The sequence below is a fragment of the Sceloporus occidentalis genome, unplaced genomic scaffold (genome assembly GCF_023333645.1).
Source record: "Sceloporus occidentalis isolate IW3139 unplaced genomic scaffold, rSceOcc1.0.p SCAF_11, whole genome shotgun sequence".
In the NCBI taxonomy this organism is placed as follows: Eukaryota; Metazoa; Chordata; class Lepidosauria; order Squamata; family Phrynosomatidae; genus Sceloporus; species Sceloporus occidentalis.
Window position 1 is genome coordinate 9,830,647 of NW_028316991.1, and position 25,039 is coordinate 9,855,685.

Sequence of the window (25,039 nt, forward strand, 5' to 3'; positions counted from 1 at the left end):
TGTTACAATGAACTCTCACCTGTAATAACTAGATCGCCATTAGATCGGTAAACTGTTACCTGCGCTTAGTGTAAGACATGGCTGAGTGCCAGAGTGGCTCAAGACATGTACTGCCACCACAAAAACCGTGCCCACATCCATTTTTACATCATTCTTAATAAATTCACTCTTTCACACTCACTTTCTCATACGAGGTCTCACACTCATTGACATTCCCTCACTCGCATTCACGCTCTCTCTCTCTCCTTTCTCACAGCACTGCTTTTGCCCCTTCTTGTTCTTCTGTCTTCTTTCTTTGTCTGCTTCTCTGTGAACCTGGCCTCACATCAGGGGTATACCTAGAGCATTAGCACATAACACACTTTCACATTTGCACTGACTTGGACACCAACACACATGCACATACTCCTTACACACCCATGCTCACACTCTTACACATACACATCCGTACACTTCCACAAAAAGGTGGCGTTTTTTCACATCCTCTCTCTTTAGATTGCAGGAACAGGGGAGAGGCTTTTCCTGGGAGAGACCAGAATAATGCCGGCAGATTTCTGGGGGAAAACAAAAACTATTCGTCTGAATCTTTTTTGTCTATTTGCTTAAAATAAAGAAGAAAAAAAGTGCTTTAACTTGATTCTGTTCCTTCTTGCACAAAAAGTCCAACCATACCTGAGATTTCTTTGAGGTCTTCTCCTGGGAACCACACAGAGGACGAGCCGATATGCTGGAAATCAGACATATTTGTGCCAACACACCTTCGTCTAGGGGTAAATTGTTTAAATCTACATCTCACAAATAACAAGAAAATGTTTTTTTAAGAAGATGAAGAGTTGAATACTGTGATAAAGCCTGTGAAAAGCAAACAAACAAGACTTCATTCAATGTATAAGCGGTAATGTAACAAAATTGTATGGAAATTGAACTCAACAGGGGCATTTGCGGTGGAGGAGCAGCAGTGGTTCTTGTCAGACCCGCTGAAACTCCCACAGGACCCAATGCTAGACTTGACTGGCAGTGAGAATAGTAAAGCCATAGAGGGTATTCTATTGAAGTGAATATGATGGCTGAATTTATTAGCAAACAAAAACACAAATCTGTAGATATTTATCTACCCTTTAATATGCACCTACAATAAACACAGCCAGGCACAGAGGTAGCACACTCATCAACCCCCATTACTATGTAACTCACCACAGGCCCACTTACCATGCCCCCATCATGTCAAAATATACAGCCACTCAAGATCCATCTCCGAGATAAAGTGACACAGAGGAGATAGCTTAAGATTCACACCGTGGAGAAGACCTTAGAATGTCTCTTCAAGAATATGCAACGAGGAAGCTGACCTGCTCACTGTGCTCTCCATTATAATGTGAAACACTTACTAAATTATAATGTGAATCGGAATTAACCCATTTCACGAGTGCTGACCCATTACATGGTGCATAGTAGATCATTCAGTATGCTCCTTATCATTAGAACATGAAAACACACTGAGAGGGCTCCCACTGTTGACAGGGCTTGGCTAATCGTTATAATGCAGAAAGGAAAGGGAAACACATGCATTCTAAAAGACTGGTATGTGTTGTGTTCTCAAAAGCCTAATCTCCGTGTCATATCTAACCCAACCACTTACTAAATATCAGGGATGGTATATCCGGTCATACGGTAGCACGGGGGGGGGAGGGGGGAGTGTGTGTGTGTGTGTGTGTGTGTGTGTGTGTTGGACGTGGTAACAATGCTTGGTGCAGCAAGACAGCTAGGATCACCACAAACATACATACATATACAAACTTATACAGTATATGGTTGGATGTTCAAAACGTGTAAATTAACAGCCTCCTTCCTTCACACACTATGGCAATGAGTATATGAAGATCTATTATTTCTACTTTGTGGTGTTTTTTCAATATACATTTACAAATGTTTTTTTAAAACATTACATTTTTTTACCCTTCATTTTATTAGTTTTTAAATTGGAATATAGTATGTAAAAAAAACATCAATGCAATTGAGTTGGTATGAACTATGATTATTTTCTAATTAAAAATATTTTCACCATTTGTGACTATACTAAATACATACAGCAAACTTCTTATTTGTATAATAACCTTTATTAGTATTTCTTAAAAAGATACAGTATAATCCCTAACGAGCTAACATGTACATTTATCATACAAACAGGTAATGTGACTTACAGTTGTGCTCTGGCAGTATTTTTTAAATGAATTATCCTCTTAAGACTAATTTACAATACAGACATTTTTCTTTATTTGGCTAAATTTATTTGAATAACCGCATACATAGTAGGACTCCGCCACCCAAGTTATATATCATTTATAAATCTAAACTTGGTAGATCCTTTAAACAATGGAATACAAGGAGACACCACATATTTCAGATGGTATTAGTGTGATATTTGTTCCAGCTGATCAAGAAGACTAAAGGACATTAATGCATGCTTGTCAGACTACATTCTAATTGGCATAAAATGCTCTGGTATAATATAAGTATAGGACACATTTTGGTCTATTCACTAAAGGGAGGGTTGGCCAGAGAGTTGTGGTTTCAACTTTGCTACAGATCCTGAAAGTGAATGTTTCTGCAGGAAGAGCCTAGCTGTTCTAGTATAATGTACAGTATAAAATGGATTAAGATTTCCACACCCAATCAATCATGCATTATACAGGGCCAGCTCAGCCCTTCCGTCACAACGAATACAGAAGTGAGGACTCACTTTTCTGCCAACGATCCTTTTAATGAATAAACCCCCTTTTGTCACAGGTATTACAGATTTCACTCTTAAAAGTGTCCTAATCTTAAGGAAATGTATTCTACAAGATTTACCAGTAAAGATTCCCGCACATCAGAATGGTAAAAACGCCACCCAGTGTCCAAAACACCACCACAGAAGACATAAAAAAACATTTCGCCCTCCCCCCCTCCCCAAAAATCCTCCATATTAAACCATACAAATTGTAATCAGTACATTCCACGCATTGAGAGGAATGGCTTTCAATACTAGTAGAAAAAGAAAATTAAGACCCGTGAGTAATTATGGACTCATTTCTACAGTTGATCCCTGTTGTAGTGATGAGAAACACTGCGGTGCAATTTAAAACAATGTTCTTACAATAATCTGGTTCAGGTCCTACATGCGGGTAGGAGAATTTCTTCTGTGCTGATGAAAGTACTGTTGAAACAGGTTTCATACCTAAAAATTTGAAATGTTAAATTACAGAAAAGTACACTATTTTACATTTAATTTCCTGAAAGGGTCCTATCTAGTGTTTTAGGTAAAACAGAGCTAGGTCTATGTCAAGCAGATGCTTATTGCTCAGGGCTCAAAAAGGTGCATTCAACCTACTTTGACATTTTAGAGAAAACGAGACTTTACATCAACTGAAAAAATGAATACAGCTATTAGAGGATACGTTACATGGACTTTTCTTGAGGTTAGGGCAATAACTTCAAGTTCTGCCCATAGCTGGATCATTTCTACACATTGAGAAAACATTTTAGACTATGCTAGTATATGGTATACTATGTCACCGGGTCACACTGCCTTGAATATGATGTTTCATTCAAAATGTTTTGAAGTAGATCAATTTCACTAAACATTATATCACAAAAAAAGAATATTTATGATCTCTAAAAATGGGGTATTCATTGGGATTTGATTATGACGCACCTTAGAAGCAAGCCATTAAAATATCAAGTAAAACATGAACACGAAACTAAAGCTGCTGTAAGTAATACATAAATATGAATACTGATTGCTGTTTTACAACACTTAGAGAATGGCACAGATGGAAGATAAAATGCAAAAAAAAAAAAGCACGAATGTTAAAATATAAAACACACCGGAATTCCTGTAACGATGCACCGGACAGATGTCTGAACATGTAAACATATATTATATATTCAGAGCTTTGAAAATAGCAGCAAAAATGAAAAATAACTTTGCATATAATGTAGTGCAATGGGTATTAAAAGTGTCCATTCCCCAGCCTTACACCTACTAGAAATGGATTGGAATCTCTAAAGAAAGAGGTTTAAGCTGCTACGGGCTGGAGAAGCCTACAGTTTTCTGTCCTGAGGAAAATCCAACCATGTAGGGTTTAAACCCAATGAGTTATATGCCCAGAATCACTAGACCTTATCACCCGCTATACCCATTCTAGACAAGTCTATGCAAAGCTGTGCTCTGGATAACTAACTTTTATGGCTCCCCAGTAACAAGCCCGGATGAGACACACTAATCCTAAAAGATAAGCAACTGCCCAGGACACGTATGTAGCGTGGAAACGTCGTGCAAAATCCTGTGTGCCAACCTGAAAAAGAACACAAGAAATAACCGACCATCACTATATATATATATTCAACAAGAGTACATTTTATAAAGCTATAGAAATTGTACTTTTAAATGCATACACAGGAGATCCCAGGAAATCAGGTGTCCTTTTTATTTTTTAACGTGGCCTTTAAGTTGACAGCAAGTAAATAGTAATAACCCAAACCACAAACCCGTATCATGTTTATACACTTGGTTCCACCTTTAACCCCTTCGTGACAAAGGCTGATTCTATTTTTTGTACCCTTCGTGACAATGGCTGTTTTATCGTTTCTGCGGTGTTTGTGTTTAGCTGTAATTTTCTCTTAACCCATTTACTAAACCCACACAAGTTATATATAGTTTTTTTCAGGACAAGAAGGGCTTTCTTCAGACACCATAATTTTTTATATATGATGTAATTTTCTATAATAAAAATAATAAAATATGACGAAAAATTGAAAAAAAAAAAAAATTTCTCACTTTTATTTGAAAAATCTTTTATTCATCATAAAAAACTACTGAAAAAACCTGCTAAATAGATTCTACTATTTGTCCCGAGTTTAGAAATACCCAATGTTTTTATGTTTTTTTGCTTTCTTCTACACGTTATGGGGCAATAAGTACAAGTAGCGTTTTGCTATTTCAAAACCATTTTTCTCTGAATCTGGTAATTCTGTCTCCATGTGGTATTTGGGGCATCTTTGAAGCCAGCAAATTAAATTTACCCCACCAAACCATATATTTTTGAAAACTAGACACCCCAGGGTATTTTAGATGCTGATAGTTTAACCCTTTCCATGCACTAATCCTACCACCAACCCTTGTCAAAGTTTGTGATAGTAATTGTTTTTGCTGTTTTTTAAACATACTTTGTACTTCAGGTGTAAAATTACAGCTCCTGGTATATGTCACTGTCACACAACACGATATGTGTTCAGCAACATCTCCTGAGTACATTGATACCCCACATGCATGGGTTTGTCAGATTGTTTGGGGGCAAAAGGGCCAAATTTGGAACATGCCTCCTCAGCCGTATACCGCTGCATGGCAACAATTGCAGCAAAAATAGTAGGGAAGGAAAGGGTTAATGGCTCTAATAAAAAAATTTAAAACAACCCTAAAAAAAAGTACAAAAAAAAATAAAAAGTAAAAAAAAATGTAAAAAAAAAAGAACCCCAAAAACAATTGCCACTATGCAAGATCACTGTTTATGCAGTGATCAATGGCAATGAAGGGGTTAATATTAAATGGGTGGCTCTTATAAGAGCCTTTGGATCAATAATAATATATATTATTGAGAATACCTAGAAACACACTGATCTGTCTCTCTCCCTCACTAGAAGCAAGTGAAGGAGGGAGGCAGATCCAATACTGATCAAAGGCAATGTTTAGAAAACATTGCCTTTGATTTATCAGATCATGATCACTCTTATGAGTGATCTGACCACTAGGGGTGTTATTCACTGGATGTCCATGACATCCAGCAACACCCCCCCCCCCCCCGATGATGACAGCAGGCTCCGCCCCCGGCTTGATGGGCGCCGCCATCTTGAAACACCGCATGTGTTTCGAAGACGCCGGCACCGGGAAGGTAAGTTGAGCATTTAGGAAGCGATCGCGAGTCGCTTCCTTTGCTAAACAGGTGTTGCAAAGATGCCTCGATACTGAGGCATCTTAGCAACACCAGCTAAGCAAAGGAAGCGACTCGCGATCGCTTCCTAAACCCGTTTTTCGGCGGCGGGCGCCGCCATGTTTGAAAGACGTGCAGTCTTTCAAACATGTTTTTTTATTTGCTCCTAGGAGCGATCGGGGGGGGCCGGGAATGTTTTTTTTGGTGTTGCTCAATGCCTCGATGTCGAGGCATTAGAGCAACACCGTTTGAGTGAAAAAAATCGATCACGGATCGATTTTTTCACCCGTTTAAAGACGTGCCGGTCCTGGCACGTCAATTGTCATAATCGTCACGATTTTCGGTGACGTGCCCGGACCGGCAATTGTCATCAAGGGGTTAATGGGGAGAAGTACACTATTGTTCAAACTTTGGGGTCGCTTAGCTGTTTTCATGGAAAACAAGGACATTTCTAGCTATAGCTATATTAAAGGAATTTTGGAACGATCAATTAGCTTTTTAAACGTTAACTTGGATTAGCGAACACAAGGTGCCATTGGAACATGGGAGTGATAAAGGGCCTCTGTACGCCTATGTATATACCATATAAAAAATCAGCCGTTTCCAACTACAATATAGTCATTTACAACATTAACAATGTCTGCACTATATTCTTAATGGGAAAATTGTGCTTTCATTTTAAAACAAGAACATTTCTAAGTGGCCCCAAACTTTGAAACAGTAGAGAATATGGAAACATTGTTCCTCTGGTATACATGGATGAAGCACACTCGCCCCTGTGCTGCGCTTTAGAAATAACAAAGAGATACAGCTGCCACAGATTCGTCTGCCATATGTCACTCTTTACAAAGCAAATGCTACATTTATGTGCAGCACAGGGGATCCAAAAATGTAAAAACTAAACACGCAACATAACCGTTAAAAAGGCAAACATATATACATAATATGAATACTATATATAATCATGGCAGCAGGCACTGCTTCACTACTTTAAGCGAAGGTAGGATATTCTTAATTTTCTCATCTTATCTGTCCAGCTTGGCAATGCAAATACAGACTGGATCTCATTTTCTTGGGTTTGCAAACCGGAGAAGTGAATTGGCATAACCTACCGACACAAAACATACCTATCGTATGCAGTTTCTACCTGAAATGTACTTTGTATGATAACAGTTATTGTGGAGGAAAACCCTGCTGTAATTCCTGTTGTGTCCAGCAGAGGGCACTTTTCTAAGCTCCATTGCTCTTGTATAGCAACAAAGAAACACAAGCATCCAGTTTGTTAAAAACGTGTGTTTATTTTTATGCACATTTTTGGTTTTACCAAACTTGGAAAATAAGTCACTTCAAAATGTCCTCAAATGCTGTCAGCAGAAAAAAAAAAAGACAGCTACATTTCCAAATGACCATACTGGGAATACTTCCTAAACATGTCTCCTAGACTTCATAGTAGAAATAAACTAGCACTGATTCAAAGAGGATCACTGTTATACTTACCGTCAAACCAACCCCAATAAAGATACAGATTATTCCCATAGTAATATACGCACAGCAGCGTCTGCGTGGGAGCGCACTGCCAACGGAGGAGCTGCAAAAAAAAAATAAAAAAATTTGTTTGGTTGATCATTTCCATAGTTGTTCAAATAACAAAAAACCTTAACTGGATGTCAGCCAGTGAGCTATACATTCATAGTTTAATTTAACAGCATTCTCCTGAAATGGAATGTGAATCCTAATTATATAAGTGGTAAAAAAACAAAGCACTTTCTAGGCACCATTGGGGAAGCACAACAATCTGTAACAGATCGTTATTTGTTGTTACAGACAATTCAGAGACTTTATCAAGCGTATACCCGCTTTCTAAACCCTATTCTAGGCAAAGCGTCTAGTTATTTGTGAAACATAGACATTCAGTATGCTCAAATTGAGAGTCTACTACATGGATGATAGGATTAAAAAGTTACTATATTATGTCATTCTTAATCCCAAGAAAGTATAGGTAAAGAAATAAAGGTTTCATAACTACATAATTATTTTGGGAGTATATCGCGGGATGTACAGATGTATTACTCTATACTAATCTAACAAACACCCACCCATAGTCTTAAATGATCAGTGGCCCAAGATTAACAGAGATGAGAAGAATTTCATTGTGATACATGCAAACATGAAAAGATGTTGCCAAAACCTTACAAATTGCACAAAGGAAGCGGCTAGAGAGCCAGGAAAAAACTTAAATTACGAAATGATACAAGCAGACGAACATGTTTCAAAGACAGGTGCTGGAATGGACAATCATGCTTTGATGCATAACAGAAGACACAAAGATACAAAATAACCTGAGAATGTCGAGGAAGAAATGAATTGCAAATGTAGCAACATGGGACGTGATTTAAAAAATAATACATTTAAAAAAAAATTTAGTTGAACATTATTGATTTAGAATTTTTTACAAAAATATATGAATTTCATTATTCCCCCTTCAATAGGTTTTGACATCATACTTTTTGGTGATCTTTTAAAAGAAACTAAATATATTTTTCCATAAACTGATCCTCTTGAAATAAACACAAGTATCGTGTGGGAGCCATCAAACTAAGCTCGAAAATACACTTAACACAAGTTACAGAGGGATGGGAGTGGTGCTGGCGAAACAGGACAATTGGTGAGGATTTGTGCTGCTGCGGATGAACCGTGTGGGAGTTGGAGGTGTTAGTACGATTGATTGTGGAAGTATGAATTGCCTACGGTGGCAGTGTTCCTCTGGAGCTTCCGTGAAGTCGCCATGTTAGTTCCCGCTGCTGTAAGTTAAGAAGGGCCTTCAGAAAAGATGTGTGAACAGGAAAACCAAAGAAACTTAAAACATGCAAATCTGCATCACGGGAGAGGTCGGGAAAGATTTAATGCAATTATTTTACCGTATAAAATAGATTAGCATTCTGAAAATATGTACTACTTTGCGACTGATAATAAAACATTTTCTCCATAAAATAATGGACATGTTAACCACTCTTGGAAAATAAAATCTTAACTACGGATAATTTAAATGTTCATAAATATTTAACAATGAAATAGCGATACTTAAGTGGACCCAATTTCTAATGAGTATATTACAGAGTTAATAAAAAATTAATAAAAGGAATGGAGCACTATAGTTATGAAGAAAGGTTAACTAATTTAAATCTGTTTAGTTTAGAAAAACATTGCCTCAGAGGGGATAGGATAGCATTATATAAATATATTCGAGGCCAATACAAACCATTGTGTGGAAATCTGTTCATAAACAGAACTATGCATAGGACACGTGGTCATGCGTTTAGCCTGGAAGAAAGGAGATTTAGTGTAAGGCAGAGGAAAGGGTTTTTTACAGTAAGGCCAGTAAGGATGTGGAATTCTCTGCCTGCAGAGGTAGTTTTATCGGAGTCTGTACAGACGTTTAAACAGCAACTGGATGGATACCTGGAAAAACATAATATTCAGGGATATAATCTTTAATTATGGGGAAACGGCTTATTGATCCAAGGAGAAATCTGACTGACATTTTGGGGTCAAGAAGGAATTTTTTTCCCTGGTTAGTGCAAAATTGGAAAGAGCAAAACCGGGGTTTTTTTTGCCTTCTTTTGGATCAACAGCAACAAATTAACGGATATAGGAAAGGCTGAACTTGATGGACGCATGTCTTTTTTCAGCCTATGTAACCATACAGAAGAGCGTGGGTTCACACTTCCAAATTGATCAGCTGCTGTGCCCTGTGTGATGTGATATCACCTCAAGATCGTTCCCATGATTGATCACGAGGAAAGGATTAGAGCTCATGGCTAAGCGGCTCGCATAAAACGCTGTAGTGTTAGAGTTAAACAGCCCTGGCATTTATCAAAGCACTCTAGTGATAAAAAATGTAATTAAAACATTACGACTAAATGAATACATGACCATAGTTAGTGCTTCAAACTCTTCACATGATTTCTGCATGATCGCAGAAGCACATTTAAGACCCGGTGAACTTGAAAAGCTAACGTCTGATTTACAAAGCACCGCTACATGACACATTTCAAGGGATTCCAGTAGAATCAATTCAAGATTTGGATGGGTTCGTCTAGATGATTTTATTAAAATCTACACACATTTCAAAGGCAGAAGACTGGTACACAAAAGACATGATTATTTTTTATTTTAAAAGTCATGTCATATGCCTTCCATATTTTGGATAAGGAAATCTGAAGAATCATTTCATAGAAGCATACACACCATCAAGTAGGGTAACTAGTCAGACTCTATGGAGAGCTGATTTACGTCTATATGTTTCAATAAGTGGTGTTCGGCTTCACCTCACTTCAAACCATCATTCACCTTTAAGGCTGGAACTCGGTGGTTGAGATGGAGTTATGCTCCTGGCTTTTGAGGACTATTACATTGAAAAGTAACAACTAAATTATAAAGTACCCAGCACTGGTACAGATGGAGTAGAGGGTCCTGCCCTTTCCATCTTACAATCTATTAGTCTGTAAATAAGACTGAGCTGGCCAGAATGTATCCTCCAAACATTTTTCATTAATATATATTAGGATTTGTATGTTAGCTATGCATAACACGTCATAACGCATGCTTGGAAGGAAAAAGAACCTGAAATAGTGTGTCCCTCACAGGCCTCAGGAGATTACTAACCAGTCTCAGATATTGCATTGTTTATCCACCAATGACACAAGAAATACTGTGCATGCACACAGAGGAAGCGGGGTGCCCCCAACGCCAAGTCAAAGGGGAAGCCAATACTTCCGCTACATATAATCTTTGCGAATGACATGCGAGCCTTCTGAACAGGCCCAAATGCCATATAACAGTGAATGAGTTGGAGACAAATGGCTATTAGAGTTTTAAAGTTGCTTTCCATTTGGTGCCGTAACCCTCGGCACTTCTTTTGTGGGATTATTGCGATTGGAAAGTTTGGCGTGTTTTGTCCGGTGGACACGAGACTTCCTGTGGCCAAGACATTGTTATGATTGGCTAAATAGCAGCTATTTAAGGACCTTCCCCAATACAAATATCGGCCTTCATTCTACATTACGAATCAGCAAAGGAAACCACTGAGCCTGTCACAACTCTAAACTCAGGGGCTCATACATAAGGGTACATTTTATATTAATACATATTATATCTATCTATATATAATATGTGTGTGTGTGTGTGTGTGTATTAGAACACCTAATGAAATGCTGGAAATCATAAAATATGCATATTTTAAGTTTCTTATTCTGCTGGAATTTTTTAAAATGTAAAACTTAGTTCTTCAAACTGTGTGTGCGAAAAAAAACGCCACTGCATAATGTAGGCAAACAAAGTAGAATAAATCACTAACTTTCCCAGGGAATACAAAAACTTGGAGATCCTAAAACTACAGATCTTAAATATTTATGACAGCAATCGATAATTCGTTGAAGGTCTAAAGCAGCTGCTTTCTAGGAGAAATGACTAATTATGGTGGAAACAAATGTATTTTTCACATACTGAAAGTTATGTTACTTAACGCGATGTCGATATCTACTTACATTTTTTTGCAATGCGGGCACTTTGCCAACGTGTTAAACCTCAACTCCATCCACTGCAGGAGAGGAAAGAAAACATGGATATAGATTCAATTACCTAGAATGAGCTGACGACAAGTTCATACTGTTAGGCGAAACACCCCAGTGCCTGTATGTCCTCTGGAAGAGCATTATCTAGACATTTCATAAATTGGAATTCCCAAAAGGGGGAACTTCCCAGGCTCTGGTAAAAGCAAGTCTTTAGCTGACGTAAAACAGATACTGATAACATGTATTTTTTAGCAAAGTTTATTGCAATTAAAGCACGAGTATTGTAACAAGAGAACATACTAATATTTAAAATAATATCAACAGCACACATATCTGAACCCGCATGTACTCAAATTCCAACACATATCACAAAGGCAGGGGAAAAAAACCAGATAGAAACATGCCTAAAATAAAAAAATATATATATATAAAAAAAAAAACACATAAAGTGTATAGTGTACCAGAAACCCTGGAGCATTATTGTCTTTATAGACATATGTTTTAAATTTTTTGTGTACCATTACAATTTATATCTTGCTTTTTCTATATACACACACACTAATATATATATATATATATATATAAATAAAATATATATATACAAACAAATACAAAAAGGAAGCACATATATATATATATATATATACACACACACATACATACACACACAAATGATACAAATATAAAAAAAAATTCTTATGAAAAAAACATATGCATGTAGGTTGCACAGCTCATGTAAATAACGGTACATAAGACAGGGTTAAACGCCATACATATAACACAGAAACACAATCTAGGGGGAAAATACACATTTCTGCAAAATCCCTGTCCATTTTTAAATTTCAAGAAAAAATATATATATATTTACATAAACAAACACGTATGTGTGTGTTTTTATTATTAATTTTTAATTATTTATTGAGACAGGAGGGGGGTTTGAAAAAAGGGGGCTTGTAGAACATTCACGCAGTCATGCAGGATTCGAAGGCACAGTAGGAAGAACCCAAACTTCCAGGAAATCTCGCCTTTACATGTAATCATGCAAGACGTCCAACCGTGGTGCTCAGTGAGGGTCCCTCCCAGGTGTGAGGCTGTTCCCTGCACTGGGGACCATGGTGGTTTGTAAGTGTTTTTCTCCCTCATACTGTGTACCATGTCATCATAAAGGTTTAAAGCCCTCTCTTTTCATGATATCATGGTAGGCCATGGAGTGTAAGGGGGCGAACAACAACAGGCACTTATATATACTTTTCTCCCAGTGGGACTCAAAGCGCTTTACAGGGGTAGATATATATATATTTATTTATTTATTTATTAACTTATTGTAGTTACGTAATTGGACATTAATGTGTAACAAAAAAAGAGAATTAGTTGAATGCTTGGGAGAAAAGATGTTTTTTTTTTTTTTGTTTTGTTTTTTAAGGTCACTAGAGATGAGGCCCCCCTGACCGAATGTAGCAGAGTTACAGAGGGTAGAAGCAGCATGGCAGAACGCATTGGCGCCTAATTTTGTAAGAACTCTGGGCAGAGATAGATGTGTAGATCGAAGGGGGCAACTTAGTATGCAGGGTGATAACAACACTTTCAGGTAACAGGTGGTGGGTAACAAAAGAATTTAAAAATGTACACTTACTAAAAATGTATTCCCGCAATGGCCACAAACTACTCTGGTACCCTCTGGCTGAACTGGAATTGCAGGCTGAGCTGGCTGTTCTTCGGGAATCAGCATCACTGGACCAAGATTAATAATACGTCTACTGTGGAGAGAAAAAGACATTAATAAAAAATATGTATTTCTCAAAGATTTCTTCTAACTTTCAGCATCAGAGGTGATTCAAGGTACAAGTCATCTAATAAAAAACTCTAGTTGAGTCATTGCCTGCCATGTAGAAAAAGCTACATATGATGGCCAAGTAAATAATTTTTTTTTAAAGATGACATAAATCCCACTGCCTGAATAGCAACATGTGGAAGTAGCTCCACCTGGCACCGACTATAGTCGCCTATAATCCATAAAGAGATAGTGAGTCCGGTATCTATGTTTATTTCCCAGAGTCAATCATTTTCAGTCTCTGCATTTAGAAGATAAATGTTTTGTTGAGGAACATGAACGATCAGTGATATAGATCTGTATGGACGGTGGCATTATTCTCTGCTGCCTCACACTGAGACAGGACCACATGCGGTCTCCTACACCAATAACCCTCTAACTGCCACAAGTCTCAAATCACCATCTATACGCAGGTTTCTCCATTAAATATCTTGCGAGTATCTGTCAATAAGTCTTTGCAACATACCAATTGGGCCTTGGACATCCTATTCGCCGAGATGAATCCTTACATATGAGAAGGCAGTTACATGGACACCTAACATACTTCTTTCCTGGAGGAGGAGTTTTGATTGGCTTAAATAAAATAAAACACAAAATATTAACATATAACATGACAATAAAGAATAGTTTTATCTCTAATGTATTGCAGATTGTGATTTATAAAGTCTAAAGGCCATGATCCTAGGCTTGGGACAGTACCTTACCTTATCTATGTAAGCTACATTACATGGACAAAAGGACTGGGATATTGATAGATTAATATGAAGTTGGTCCCCCCTTTGCAGCTATAACAGCTTCCACTCTTCTGGGAAGACTTTCCACAACATTTTGGAGAGTTTCTGTGGGAATTTTTGCCCATTCATCCAGTAGAGCATTTGTGAGGTCAGGCACTGATGTTGGACGATCTCTGTTCCAGTTCATCCCAAAGGTGTTTGATGGGTTGAGGTCAGAGCTCTGTGCGGCCAGTCAAGTTCTTCAACACCAAACTTATCCAATCGTGTCTTTATGGACCTTGCTCTGTGCACTGGGACAGAGTCATGCAGGAATATAAAAGCATCTTTACCAAACTGTTCCCACAAAGTTAGAAGCATAGCATTGTCCAAAATGTCTTGGTATGCTGAATGGGACATACCAAGACATTTTTGACAATGCTATGCTTCCAACTTTGTGGGAACAGTTTGTGAAGCCCCATTTCTATTGCAAAAGTCCCTGTGGGTGTAATGGTCAGGTGTCCCAATACTTTTGTCCATATAGTGTAGCTTTGCCTACTAATACTGAAACGTAACTAGAGGTTAACTCAATACAAAGAAGAATGGTACCAGGTTTGGGTAGCTCAGCGGCAAATTGCAGCACTAGATCCCGACCCAGCGTATGAATGTACAATAACGCTCAAATTTTATAGTAATACCCCACTAGGCTGAATATAAGCCCTATTACTTAACTAAACATATCTAACTTAATATCTATATGCAGCTTGTAGTAAGTGGTGGGCTACACGGAAGCCAACAAGGTAATTGCTTAATATCAAAAAAATCTGTTGAAGAACATAAGAAACTAAGCTTCCTTCACTCAGCAGCCAAACTGAAAAGGTATGGAGTAGGGTTAAGACAAAAAAGTGTTTAGAAATACCTAATGGCTGTTTAACATCATCTTTTATCTCTTATATGATTATTTGGATATATGCTGCATTGCTATGCTAGGTAATAGCATCACTCCATGAGGCTGTTCCCTTTACCGTTGCTTCATTGCAGACTGTGCATTTCACTACGTGCTGATGTAGCTTGCCATCCAAATTAATAAGAGACTGGCACACACGGCAGTTTATAACAGGGACTCCGCTGGCATCTGGGCTGGCAATGGCTGTATACGGAGGCGGTAATTCAGCTGCACAGAGACAATGTTTCATGCAAGCAGGAAGTCAGTGTTTGCTATAAACAATAAAAAGCCTCAAAACATAACACTGACATATGATAAAGACAATAACTCTGAGCAATTGACTCAATTTGTTTGAAATTACATTTTATTTCTAGTCAAGATCTGTTTATTAATGATCAACACACAACAATCTCAGCCGTTCCAGATTATTGTTATACGCATTAGCTATAGTGATTAATCCAGAAAGCTCAGAATTAAGACTAATGCAACTCAATGGGACCTACTCCAATTGGATACAAATCGATTAAAATATTACATACAGATAACTGGAATAAACCAATCTATATAGTCACAATTAGCACACAAAGTTAAAAATGAATAAGAATGAGTTGCTGGATATACATTTCTTCCCTAAGGATTTGCATGCTCTGGGATAATAGGCAAAGAGGAAAGACAATCAGTTTGTGAACCCTAAACGAATGTGGTTAGTTTTTTCTGTTGTAGAGAACAGATTTCATTAACTATATTAAGACAGATTTATAATTAGTTAAAATCAATACAAACATTGAATCTAATTACTCACAAATATTAGCATTACAAACTATCACTATAAAAAATAAATAAAACTAGCATGTAAATGATATAATTATTAAAAAATCAAAGTTGAGAAAGGTGCAAACCTCTCAGATTTTCCTCAATACAAGCCAATATCACACATTATAACACTAGATTAGGACTGCACCCAAAAATTGCAATTTTAATAAATATTTGTTATTACAATTTAAGAGCAATCACAAGCTGTTTGTTGCATTAAGGTAACGCCACTCATGGGCGTAGGAACCCCTAAAAATCTGGGGGGGGACAGCATTTTCCCCCCATCAGATCCCCACTTTATCCCCATCTCTCACACTAGGAGTCACACTCCTATCATACCCAGGCAGCCAGTACATGCTGGTACAGGGTGGCTGTAAGTGATGTGCAGACCCCATATTGCTGGCAGCATCAATACACAAGGGGGGCAGCTAGCTAGGTTTCAGCATGTACTGGCTGACTTGGCATGATAGGAGTGTGATTGCTAACAGCAATCACACTCCCATCATGCCTAGGTTCCAGCACTTACACATCCATGCTATCACACACACTCATTCATTCATATACTCATTCATTCACAGATTTATTCCCTCAATCACACATATTCATTCAAACACCCTCCCCACCCCCTTACCTGCACTGCAGCTCCTCGATGCCGCTCACAGACTTCAGCAGGGGGCGCAGCCTACCTCTGCGTTCTCTGGTACTGCACAGAGGAAGCAGGATGTGATGGGATGTCACGTGAACTCTGCTGGGTTCCGCTTCCTCTGTGCAGTACAGAAGACCCTCCCACAGGTAAGTAGCAGGGCTCGAGGTGCGGACCGCGTAAGATCTGTTGCCCTGGCTGCCGATCTTACTTCTATTGGGGGGGTTCCTACGGCCCTGGGGGGGGATTTCTTCATTATTGGTCCTCCCCGCATGAGTTACTGGGGGGGATCTGTCCCCCCCCCCGGTTCCTACGCCCATGACGCCACTCTTTTTTCTCTGATGCCTCTGTTTTTGCTATCCTTCCTCTCTTTTTTCTCCTCACTTTCTTGTACATCCATTTTTTTCTTATTTCCTTTCTCTCTACTACACCCAGCCCATGCCCAGTCACAGCTTCAGGAATAACCGCTCAAAGAGTGTCCTAAGGGTAGCGACCCTATTCACAATAGCGTTTCCTGGTGCCCAGCTTATATAAGCACTCTTAGGGTTTCACTGTGAGGCTCTGAAAATCAGAACAGACTATCAAGTCTCCTGGTCTGTGTGATTAAACTCAATAGAGAGGTCCCACTCCCCACCCATGTTTCAAGTTTCTTTGGAGCTACTGAAAATCCTAATCTCAGCCATTGTTCTCTTCCTCACTACTGTATGGAGGAGGACAGGGAATGTTTGGTGGAAGCGGCCATGGGAAGTTCAAAGCATCACATTATATAAAACCACTGCTTGAACATACTTCCCAATAGACAATCAGAGGAACCGACTAAAAACATAACCATGAAACTCTAGGACCAACTGCGAGCGTTAAGGTTTTTTTTCTTGATTCATTCTGGATAAAGTTGTAGCAACTCAAAAATCACACGGTTCACTGTCCATTGGACTGACACAACCTCACAAGATATTAACGTCAGCACAGGGGGAAGAGGCGAAAGCAGGGGATTTAGGCAATAAACTGTTGAAATTATTTTGTTCTTCAGTGACATGCACGTCAAAAGCAAAGCGGCCACAAGCTCAGGGAAAGAGACAATTTCATAAAATTACAAAATTCCATAGGGGAAAAAAATGCAACGCAAGCTCGCAGACATCTGATTTGCATACACACTGTATTTTATTAAATATCTACACAGTATAACTGCTGGATACGCAGAATATAAAGTGCAGTATTGCAGTTTTTTCATGTCCAAAAAACTGCAGTATTTTTTTGTAAGGGTTGAGTATTGCTCATTGATGTTATTGTTTGTGTTATAGTTATTGTATTCGTTTATTGAAACTGTAAGGCTGTTACATTGGGCTAATTTAATATACGCTTGCGTATGTGTTTTGTTCCGTCATATGTTCCCTAAATAACAAACCTTCTAAAAGGGTCATAATTTCATACAAGCCCCTCCAAAGAAGAATGCTTAAGTAACTTAAAGTAAAAATCAGTGACCTCCAGAGCGGCACATACAACCCCTTCTGCTGTGCACTTTGGCCAATCACTGACAGCAAATGCTAGTCGGGCTCAACTCTTGCGCAATACAATGCAGAAGCTGGCTGATATCGAGTATATCTCGCAAGCACATCGGTAAACAAGAGACGTCTTTGGCCAAATCTTATGCAACTCAAGCAGCTGAAAGGTGGAGAAAGAGGGCTAAATGCATGGAGGAGGGAATCAGATGAATCCCTCCACCCATTTGTAAGGGGAAAATGTGAATTTAAAGGGGACATTCAGCTAACCCTTTAAAAACCGGTGCTTTTTTACACTACTGGACCAAAGCATTTTTTCATGTCTTTCTTCAATCATTATTTCCCTCATTTAGTGTACCCACACAAATTACGGTATATGTACATTTTTGAGAACCACCTTATATTTATATAGATCACAATTTATTTTTTTAGGTTTTTATTTATTTTTAACCCCTATCTAACCCTATTCAATGCTTCACTAATTTTAAAATATAAACTTAAACCTATATAAAACAAATAAATAAACCTGGATCTTGGGACCAAGTGAATCACTTTTACTTAGTGTTCTTCACCAATCACAGTGAGAAGGAGAGAGGCAGAAAGCAGAGACATTTGTCATTCGACATGCGATTGGCTGTAGACTGACCAACAGTGGTGATTACGGATGACGTAACAGGTACAAGCATTCCTGTAATCTTCTAGGTTCTGGCTACCAGAGACTGATAAGGTAGATGGGTTTGGGTTAATCCCCAAATTCTTTAACTTTGTAGGAGGTAGGAGGGGAAATTGGTGGGGGGTGTTTAAATGCTGATCCCACGATGCAGAGATTTACCACCGTGCCCCGGAGAAGCGGTGCATCATCAAGAGTCTGCGGGCAAAACCCAGACTTTCCAGGTATGGTCACTGGTCCTCTAGGGACATCTTTTTATGACGTACCTGGTATGTCATTGGTCACTAAGGGCTAATGGGCACATTAAAAGAAACACACTGTGAAAAGCTCCTGTAGGAGGGCTTTACTTAGTTGTACAAAATATTTTTTAAATAAGTGAATTAAACTTAACAGTATTTTTATCTTTTTCAGGCATTGGCTGTTAAGGAAGACTAATTTAATTAGTTAATGATGATTTTTGATAACTGTGAAAAGCTAATTACCAGTAACAAGATGAAAGGCAGCAAATGTCTCTCAGGGAGATTGCCTTGAGCTCCCATATGTCATGTCAAAAGCAGTGTCAAGTGCTCATTTTTGGAGAAAAATAATGGCTCCAAATCTAGAGAAATCTTATTAAAAACTAACATGCTCTGTGGCAATGAACAAAAAAATATTGAAAAATAAAATATGAACACTGTGGTGGGAGTAAAAACAAGCAAATTACCCACGCACAAATACTAGAATTACCAGAAGTGATTGAGCACTCCAAGCACTTGTAAAAAGATGTAATAGTCACCACCATGCAGGCCATTCATAGGGCTTCCATAACGAGAAAGGCACCAATTTTGTGGGACTTGCTGCATGTACCAATCTCGTATGGGAGTTAAAAACAGAAGGATCAATTCACTAAACGGAGAGTTGATTGAGTTCCTTTACGATACATTAAGAAGGCCAATACCAAAATAAGCATACCTGTGAACTCTCCCCGGTTTGAAGCGCGACTTCTCCAGGTCAACACCCGAATCCTCAGGGTCAGAGAAAGCAGGGTCCTGACATGCCCCACTCCCCGCCCATTTCCCCTTTACATGGGGTTTTTTTCCGCAATGTCACGGCGTCAGCGCAAGGGTAGGCTCCGAGTAGCCGGAGCCCACAAGTTCCCAGGCATACAAATAAGCTATTGCAGCAGGTACAACTGGACTAGCTGTATATAATGTATGGTCAAGCCAGTGAGATTTCTTCAGTTTCCCTACACATTGATGTATGCATTATACAGGGGAGCTCAGCCCTTCATGCTGGAGGAACATGCCAGTGTGGGTCGTTCATAATGAATAACGATACAAGAGGTCAAATAAAAGTATTCAACAAAACACAGCAGCTTCTGCAGTAAAACAGGGACATGTAGCATTATACAAATATAATGTGGCAGTCTGGGTTAGAATTACATGAAGCTGGATTATTAGGAATAGGAATGAGATACCTCTGGCCATATAGCCGTGGGAATCACTCCCATGATGTTCAGTCAGCTACATGGTTAATTGCACATCATAGCAGCTGGAACGCTGGATCCATGTGTTGAAATCTGTGCTGCCCTATATATCCGTCTGGGTCTGACACGTGCAGTGATGCTGAAAACTTGCCCACAGTTGGACCTCAGTTAATGTCAGCAATGTTTGTTTCAGAAGCCACACGTGTGAAAGAGCTCCCTGAACAACATTTCAAAGAAAGCACAAAGGCCAGTGCACAAGCAAAAGGCCACTAGACATATTTCCCCAGAGGCATGGCCACCTTGCCAAACCCAACATTTTACAATAGTTTGTACTGTAGTGAAAACATAAATGATAACGCTAAGGAAAAAAGATACCTTATAGCTATATGAAGAGGAATCTCTTAAACTGAGAGCCCCAAGTTGCTTAATCTGATTAAAAAGTTGAGTCATTGCTGAGTATCCACATAAACATTATCTGTACGGCTTTGGCAGCAGAATGCTTACAATGGAAATGTCATCCACCAACTGCTGTCACATGTATGTTTAAGCTTGATATATGTAGCGGTGATCATGGAGAGCATGTATGAGGTGTGTCGCTGAGAGTGATGTGTATGTAGTCTGAGAGCAGGGTGTGTGTTTAAGTGCATGTCAGGAGGATTGATAGCGGTCAGTATGTTTGATTTTACACTAATTTGGATGAGAGTGGTCAGTGTGTTTAGATCGATGTGTTAGCTGAGAGTAATCAGTGGGGCTCAGTATAAGTAAATGGGGGTCTTACTCTAAGCTGTTGATTGAAGGTTGTCCCGTAAGGCATTTATTCTCAAGAGATCATTGAATGATTCACTGTGATCACAGAGCAGGAATGTGAAAGCAAAGCTGTACTGAATTGGGAAAAACATCTACATTGTCAGCTTGTGTTAGCGTAATACAATTTATTTGCACCGTTAAACAGACCAATTATAGGAACCAACCAAGGATCAAAGAAAAAAAGCTGACTCAGGAGACTAAATTCCTTTACTTTTAAGAACATTTTTATCTGCATCAAAAAGTGCCCATTAACAGGAATACAACAAAAACTGATTGTGTGTCAATGAAAGGGTTAAACTCCAACAATTACACAATTTTGCTAGAGACAGTGCTCTGGGAGCATTATCTGGCATGCAGGGGGCAAATCATTATCAAGAGAGCGGCTGTGTGATGTCTGAATGAAACATGCAGTTGTAATGACAGTGCTTGCAGAGAGATAATCCGGTCACCTTGCTTCCTCTCAACATCTTTCTTCCCTTTGCACAGGTCTAATGATGGGAAAAATGCATTTACAAAAAACACTGAAATGTAAAATACTTCCATCAACCTTACATGTTTTTTAACTAACGTACAGAAAGAGAACTGGACAGTAGATAACAACCAGCTAGTCTGCCCATTTTTTGTGATGTAAAGACAAACCTAAACCAGCCCTTGTCTCATTTTATATTCAGGACATCTTAATGCTGTCCTGAATATAAGCTTAATGCCATGTTTAAATTCCTTCACTGTATTTACCTATACAACTTCAACTGGGAGGCTGTTCCACTTATCTACCACCATCTCAGTAAAATATGACTTCCTTAAATTACAAGTTAGCCTTTGACCCTCTTTTAAGCTTCTCCTTCTCTTTGTGGGAATGGGCCTTCAGCTTATCTGAATAGCTTTACACATGGTGTTATATTTTGTTTCTAAACGCCATTAGTATTATTACATATTAGTATGTTTACATTGGAATTCGAAAAATGCAACAAAATTTACTTATTAAACACTCACAGAACTCACTACATTACAGGAGTTCATCAACAGTTGCCTTTCCTGAAGGTCTGAGGCTATTGGCTGATGCTAAACTATGAGTGCAATGCAAACGTCCTATTGCATGAAAAGTCCTCTTAAGAGGCACTGCTAGACCTTCCTTTACCTTTTTCACATGGATAAGGCTATACTCAACATACCAAATATATTTTTACAGCAAGGGGTAGAGCAACCATTATTATATGATCAAATTCTATTTTTCAATGCTTTGTTTTTATTCCTCTTTCTGATATATAATGTGATGAAAGATAACATAGGGAAATGAAACCTTATATTTGGGACTAAATCTACAAGTGTCCTATACAACTATTGGCATCTTTAGTGTAAGTTGATAACTTTTATTGGGTCAACACAGAAAAAAGATGTAAAGTTACATAAACTTTCAGGACCTCAGTGGTCTCTTTATCATGTACAACTATTGTATTACCATCCCTGGAACAATGCAATTCAATGATAATATATATAATAAACCTCAAAACATTTACATTTCAGGCTTTTTGTTATGTCCCCATTGCATATGCATTTGGCCCTTTCATCAGCTATAGTCTGTGCAGGAGATGGATTCTAATTTCAAAGGGAGCCCTTTTCTGTCTCAGACTGGCTGCTTGAAGTAGGCATTCAGCAGCCCTGCAGCTGCAACTTCTACCAAAGGTAAGTGAATTTTATTTTTTTAAAAATCCATATTAAAGTACATTTTTCAGCATTAGTGCACGAAAATACACTATCCTTCTGCCAGTTCCATATATGCTAGAATATGAAAATCCCCCCCCCCACCAAAAGGGTGAAAAAAAGACAACACTGCTGCAGTTCAAATCTAACAAAGACATCTCTGATGTATACATCCAAGTACAAGGAATAACAGACCATCAATTAACCATCTGGATCTGTAAATTAAGGCACTTAACAGCTTTTAAACAAGCACCTTGATTTAATAGTCAGGAGTGTCAGAGGGGTGTGTTCGTTCAAGGTAACCCCCTTGATCTATTTGGGGTTAACCTAGACACAGGAATAGTCACTCCAGGTATTTATACTTATTCTGAATATTTCCTATTTCATATAATTAGATCTGATTAAGATCTTAATCAAAGACGCTTACCAGGGCTAAGCAGTACTCACCAAGCAACCAATTCCTGAATATATTCTACCCAGTTTGTTCCATACACCAGTTTAGCGGCTGGATCTTAAATACATAATGTTTATAATCTGGTTTGCAAGAGCTAATCCTCAAATCAGATCTGAGCATTCCCTGGACCACAAGGCCCACATTAAGTGGACACATGTGCTCCAAGAAGTGCTTTAATACAGACCCTTTTACAAATGGCATTGTTTTAAAACTGGATCATTCATGTTAATCATCTGCAGATCATACAAAGAATGCAAGGTGTTGTTTCTTGTCCACCACAGACGGGCACTGTGTACTTTTAATAGCATAAACACAACAAAGCAAGAGGGTCTTACAATAGCCCAAACCTCTGCAGTGTATCACATATCAGTATGATTCAGCCACTCTGCAGAACTATCTCCTCCCTCCAATGAGTTTGAATTGCTGGAACACATGCACGCAAACACACACTGCTCGGCCGGGTGATCCCTTACCTCGCAGGTTACTCTCCTGGGTGTAAGGGGGAGCAGTGGGGGTAACATTGCCAGAAGTGGGGGAGATCAGAGGGGAGCGTTCATCAATCCCATCAGCAGCCATGACTGCAGAAGCTGCAGCTAAACCAGAGGGGAGGGAAGGAAGCGTCTCACAATGTGCTGCATGTCACAGGGCTGGGAATCACAAGGAGAAGGGAGGAGACTGCCCAAGATACGCCCTCCCAACAGACCCCCCCTGGTGCAGAGTGGAGACAGACAATCACATGCATTCCCATGTACATGATCTTATGGACACATGCCTCATACACTTCAAAAAAAGGGCATTGAAAGAACAATTGTATGTCCTTCTATAGCACAAGATGAGCATGTGAATATGTATATAATATCCCATATTTATATATATATATATATATTTATTTATATAAATCAAGCATAATAAAATACACTTTGGACAATATGAGTATGTTCTGTATTCCAAGCTTTGTGTTAAGTAGCAGGCATATACAAATAAGAGAGCATATGTAGCATTGGGGAAGGAATCAATAAGGGACATACTAGGCATAGTATTCAAGAGATATACATTGTATATTTATTATTATTATTATTATCTTTATATAGCGCCAACAATTTATGCAGAGCTTCAGCTACATGTTTGTGAATAGAATTCCTAGAGTGCTTTGGAAACTTTGCACATTTATGAGCTCAGAACAAAATAGTTTGTAGACATTCTATTATTGATATGATTTTATGTTACTTGCTGCATATATGATATATATATATATATATATGTCCTGATGAAAGTCAGTAATGACTGAAACGTTGACTTTGAATAAAATGAAATTGTCTATTTAAAGACCTGGAGTGCTGACCATCTTTTTGAAAGTGTTTTATATATATATATATATATATATATATATATATATATATATGATATATATATAATATAATATAGCATTCGTTGTTGAGCTATTTCAATTGCGTTTGTTTGATTTGTTCTTTGCAAACAGCTGAAAGTCTGTACATTTTGAAAATAAACCTGATTTGCAATGGGGGGTTGAAATTTTGATCGCAACTGTGTTTGTAACTTGTATTAAACAAACTGCTACCTAAAAATCAGCTGCTGATTGGTCCATTCAGTGCACTTATGATAAAAACACAAATGGCCATTTCTTAGTTTTCCTTTGCAGAGAAATATTCATCATGACAAAATTCAAGTATACAACTTACCTATATTTAACACGAGCTGCACTATATTCTTCATAAAGGACAAAATGATGTTAGTTGCAGCACAAGGCATGGATTAGCTGAGGGGGTAGGGAGTGAAACCACCTGAATCACAATATGGTCTCCAGCTTCCCATGTTTGCCGACACATTTGGAGTTTAACATTTGTCAGGGTGTTTAAAATAAGGAGGAGATTCCAGTGCGAGGCATGCATTGATAGAGTTTGCCAATACATTTCATAGTTGAGATGAAAAATACATTT

The 25,039-nt window shown here is 38.4% G+C and overlaps 1 protein-coding gene across 1 annotated transcript; it reads right to left on the bottom strand.

The window, feature by feature from the left end:
- Positions 1-4,193: 4,193 nt before the first annotated feature.
- LOC149305537 (type II phosphatidylinositol 4,5-bisphosphate 4-phosphatase) lies at positions 4,194-23,657 on the bottom strand. The gene is made up of 7 exons (XM_089477420.1): positions 23,555-23,657; positions 15,109-15,257; positions 13,840-13,946; positions 13,176-13,299; positions 11,516-11,568; positions 7,467-7,557; positions 4,194-4,337 (listed from the first exon to the last, which is right to left on the bottom strand). The coding sequence occupies exons 1-7, from the start codon at positions 23,655-23,657 to the stop codon at positions 4,194-4,196; spliced, it is 771 nt and encodes a 256-aa protein (XP_089333546.1).
- Between the last annotated feature and the right edge of the window lie 1,382 nt (positions 23,658-25,039).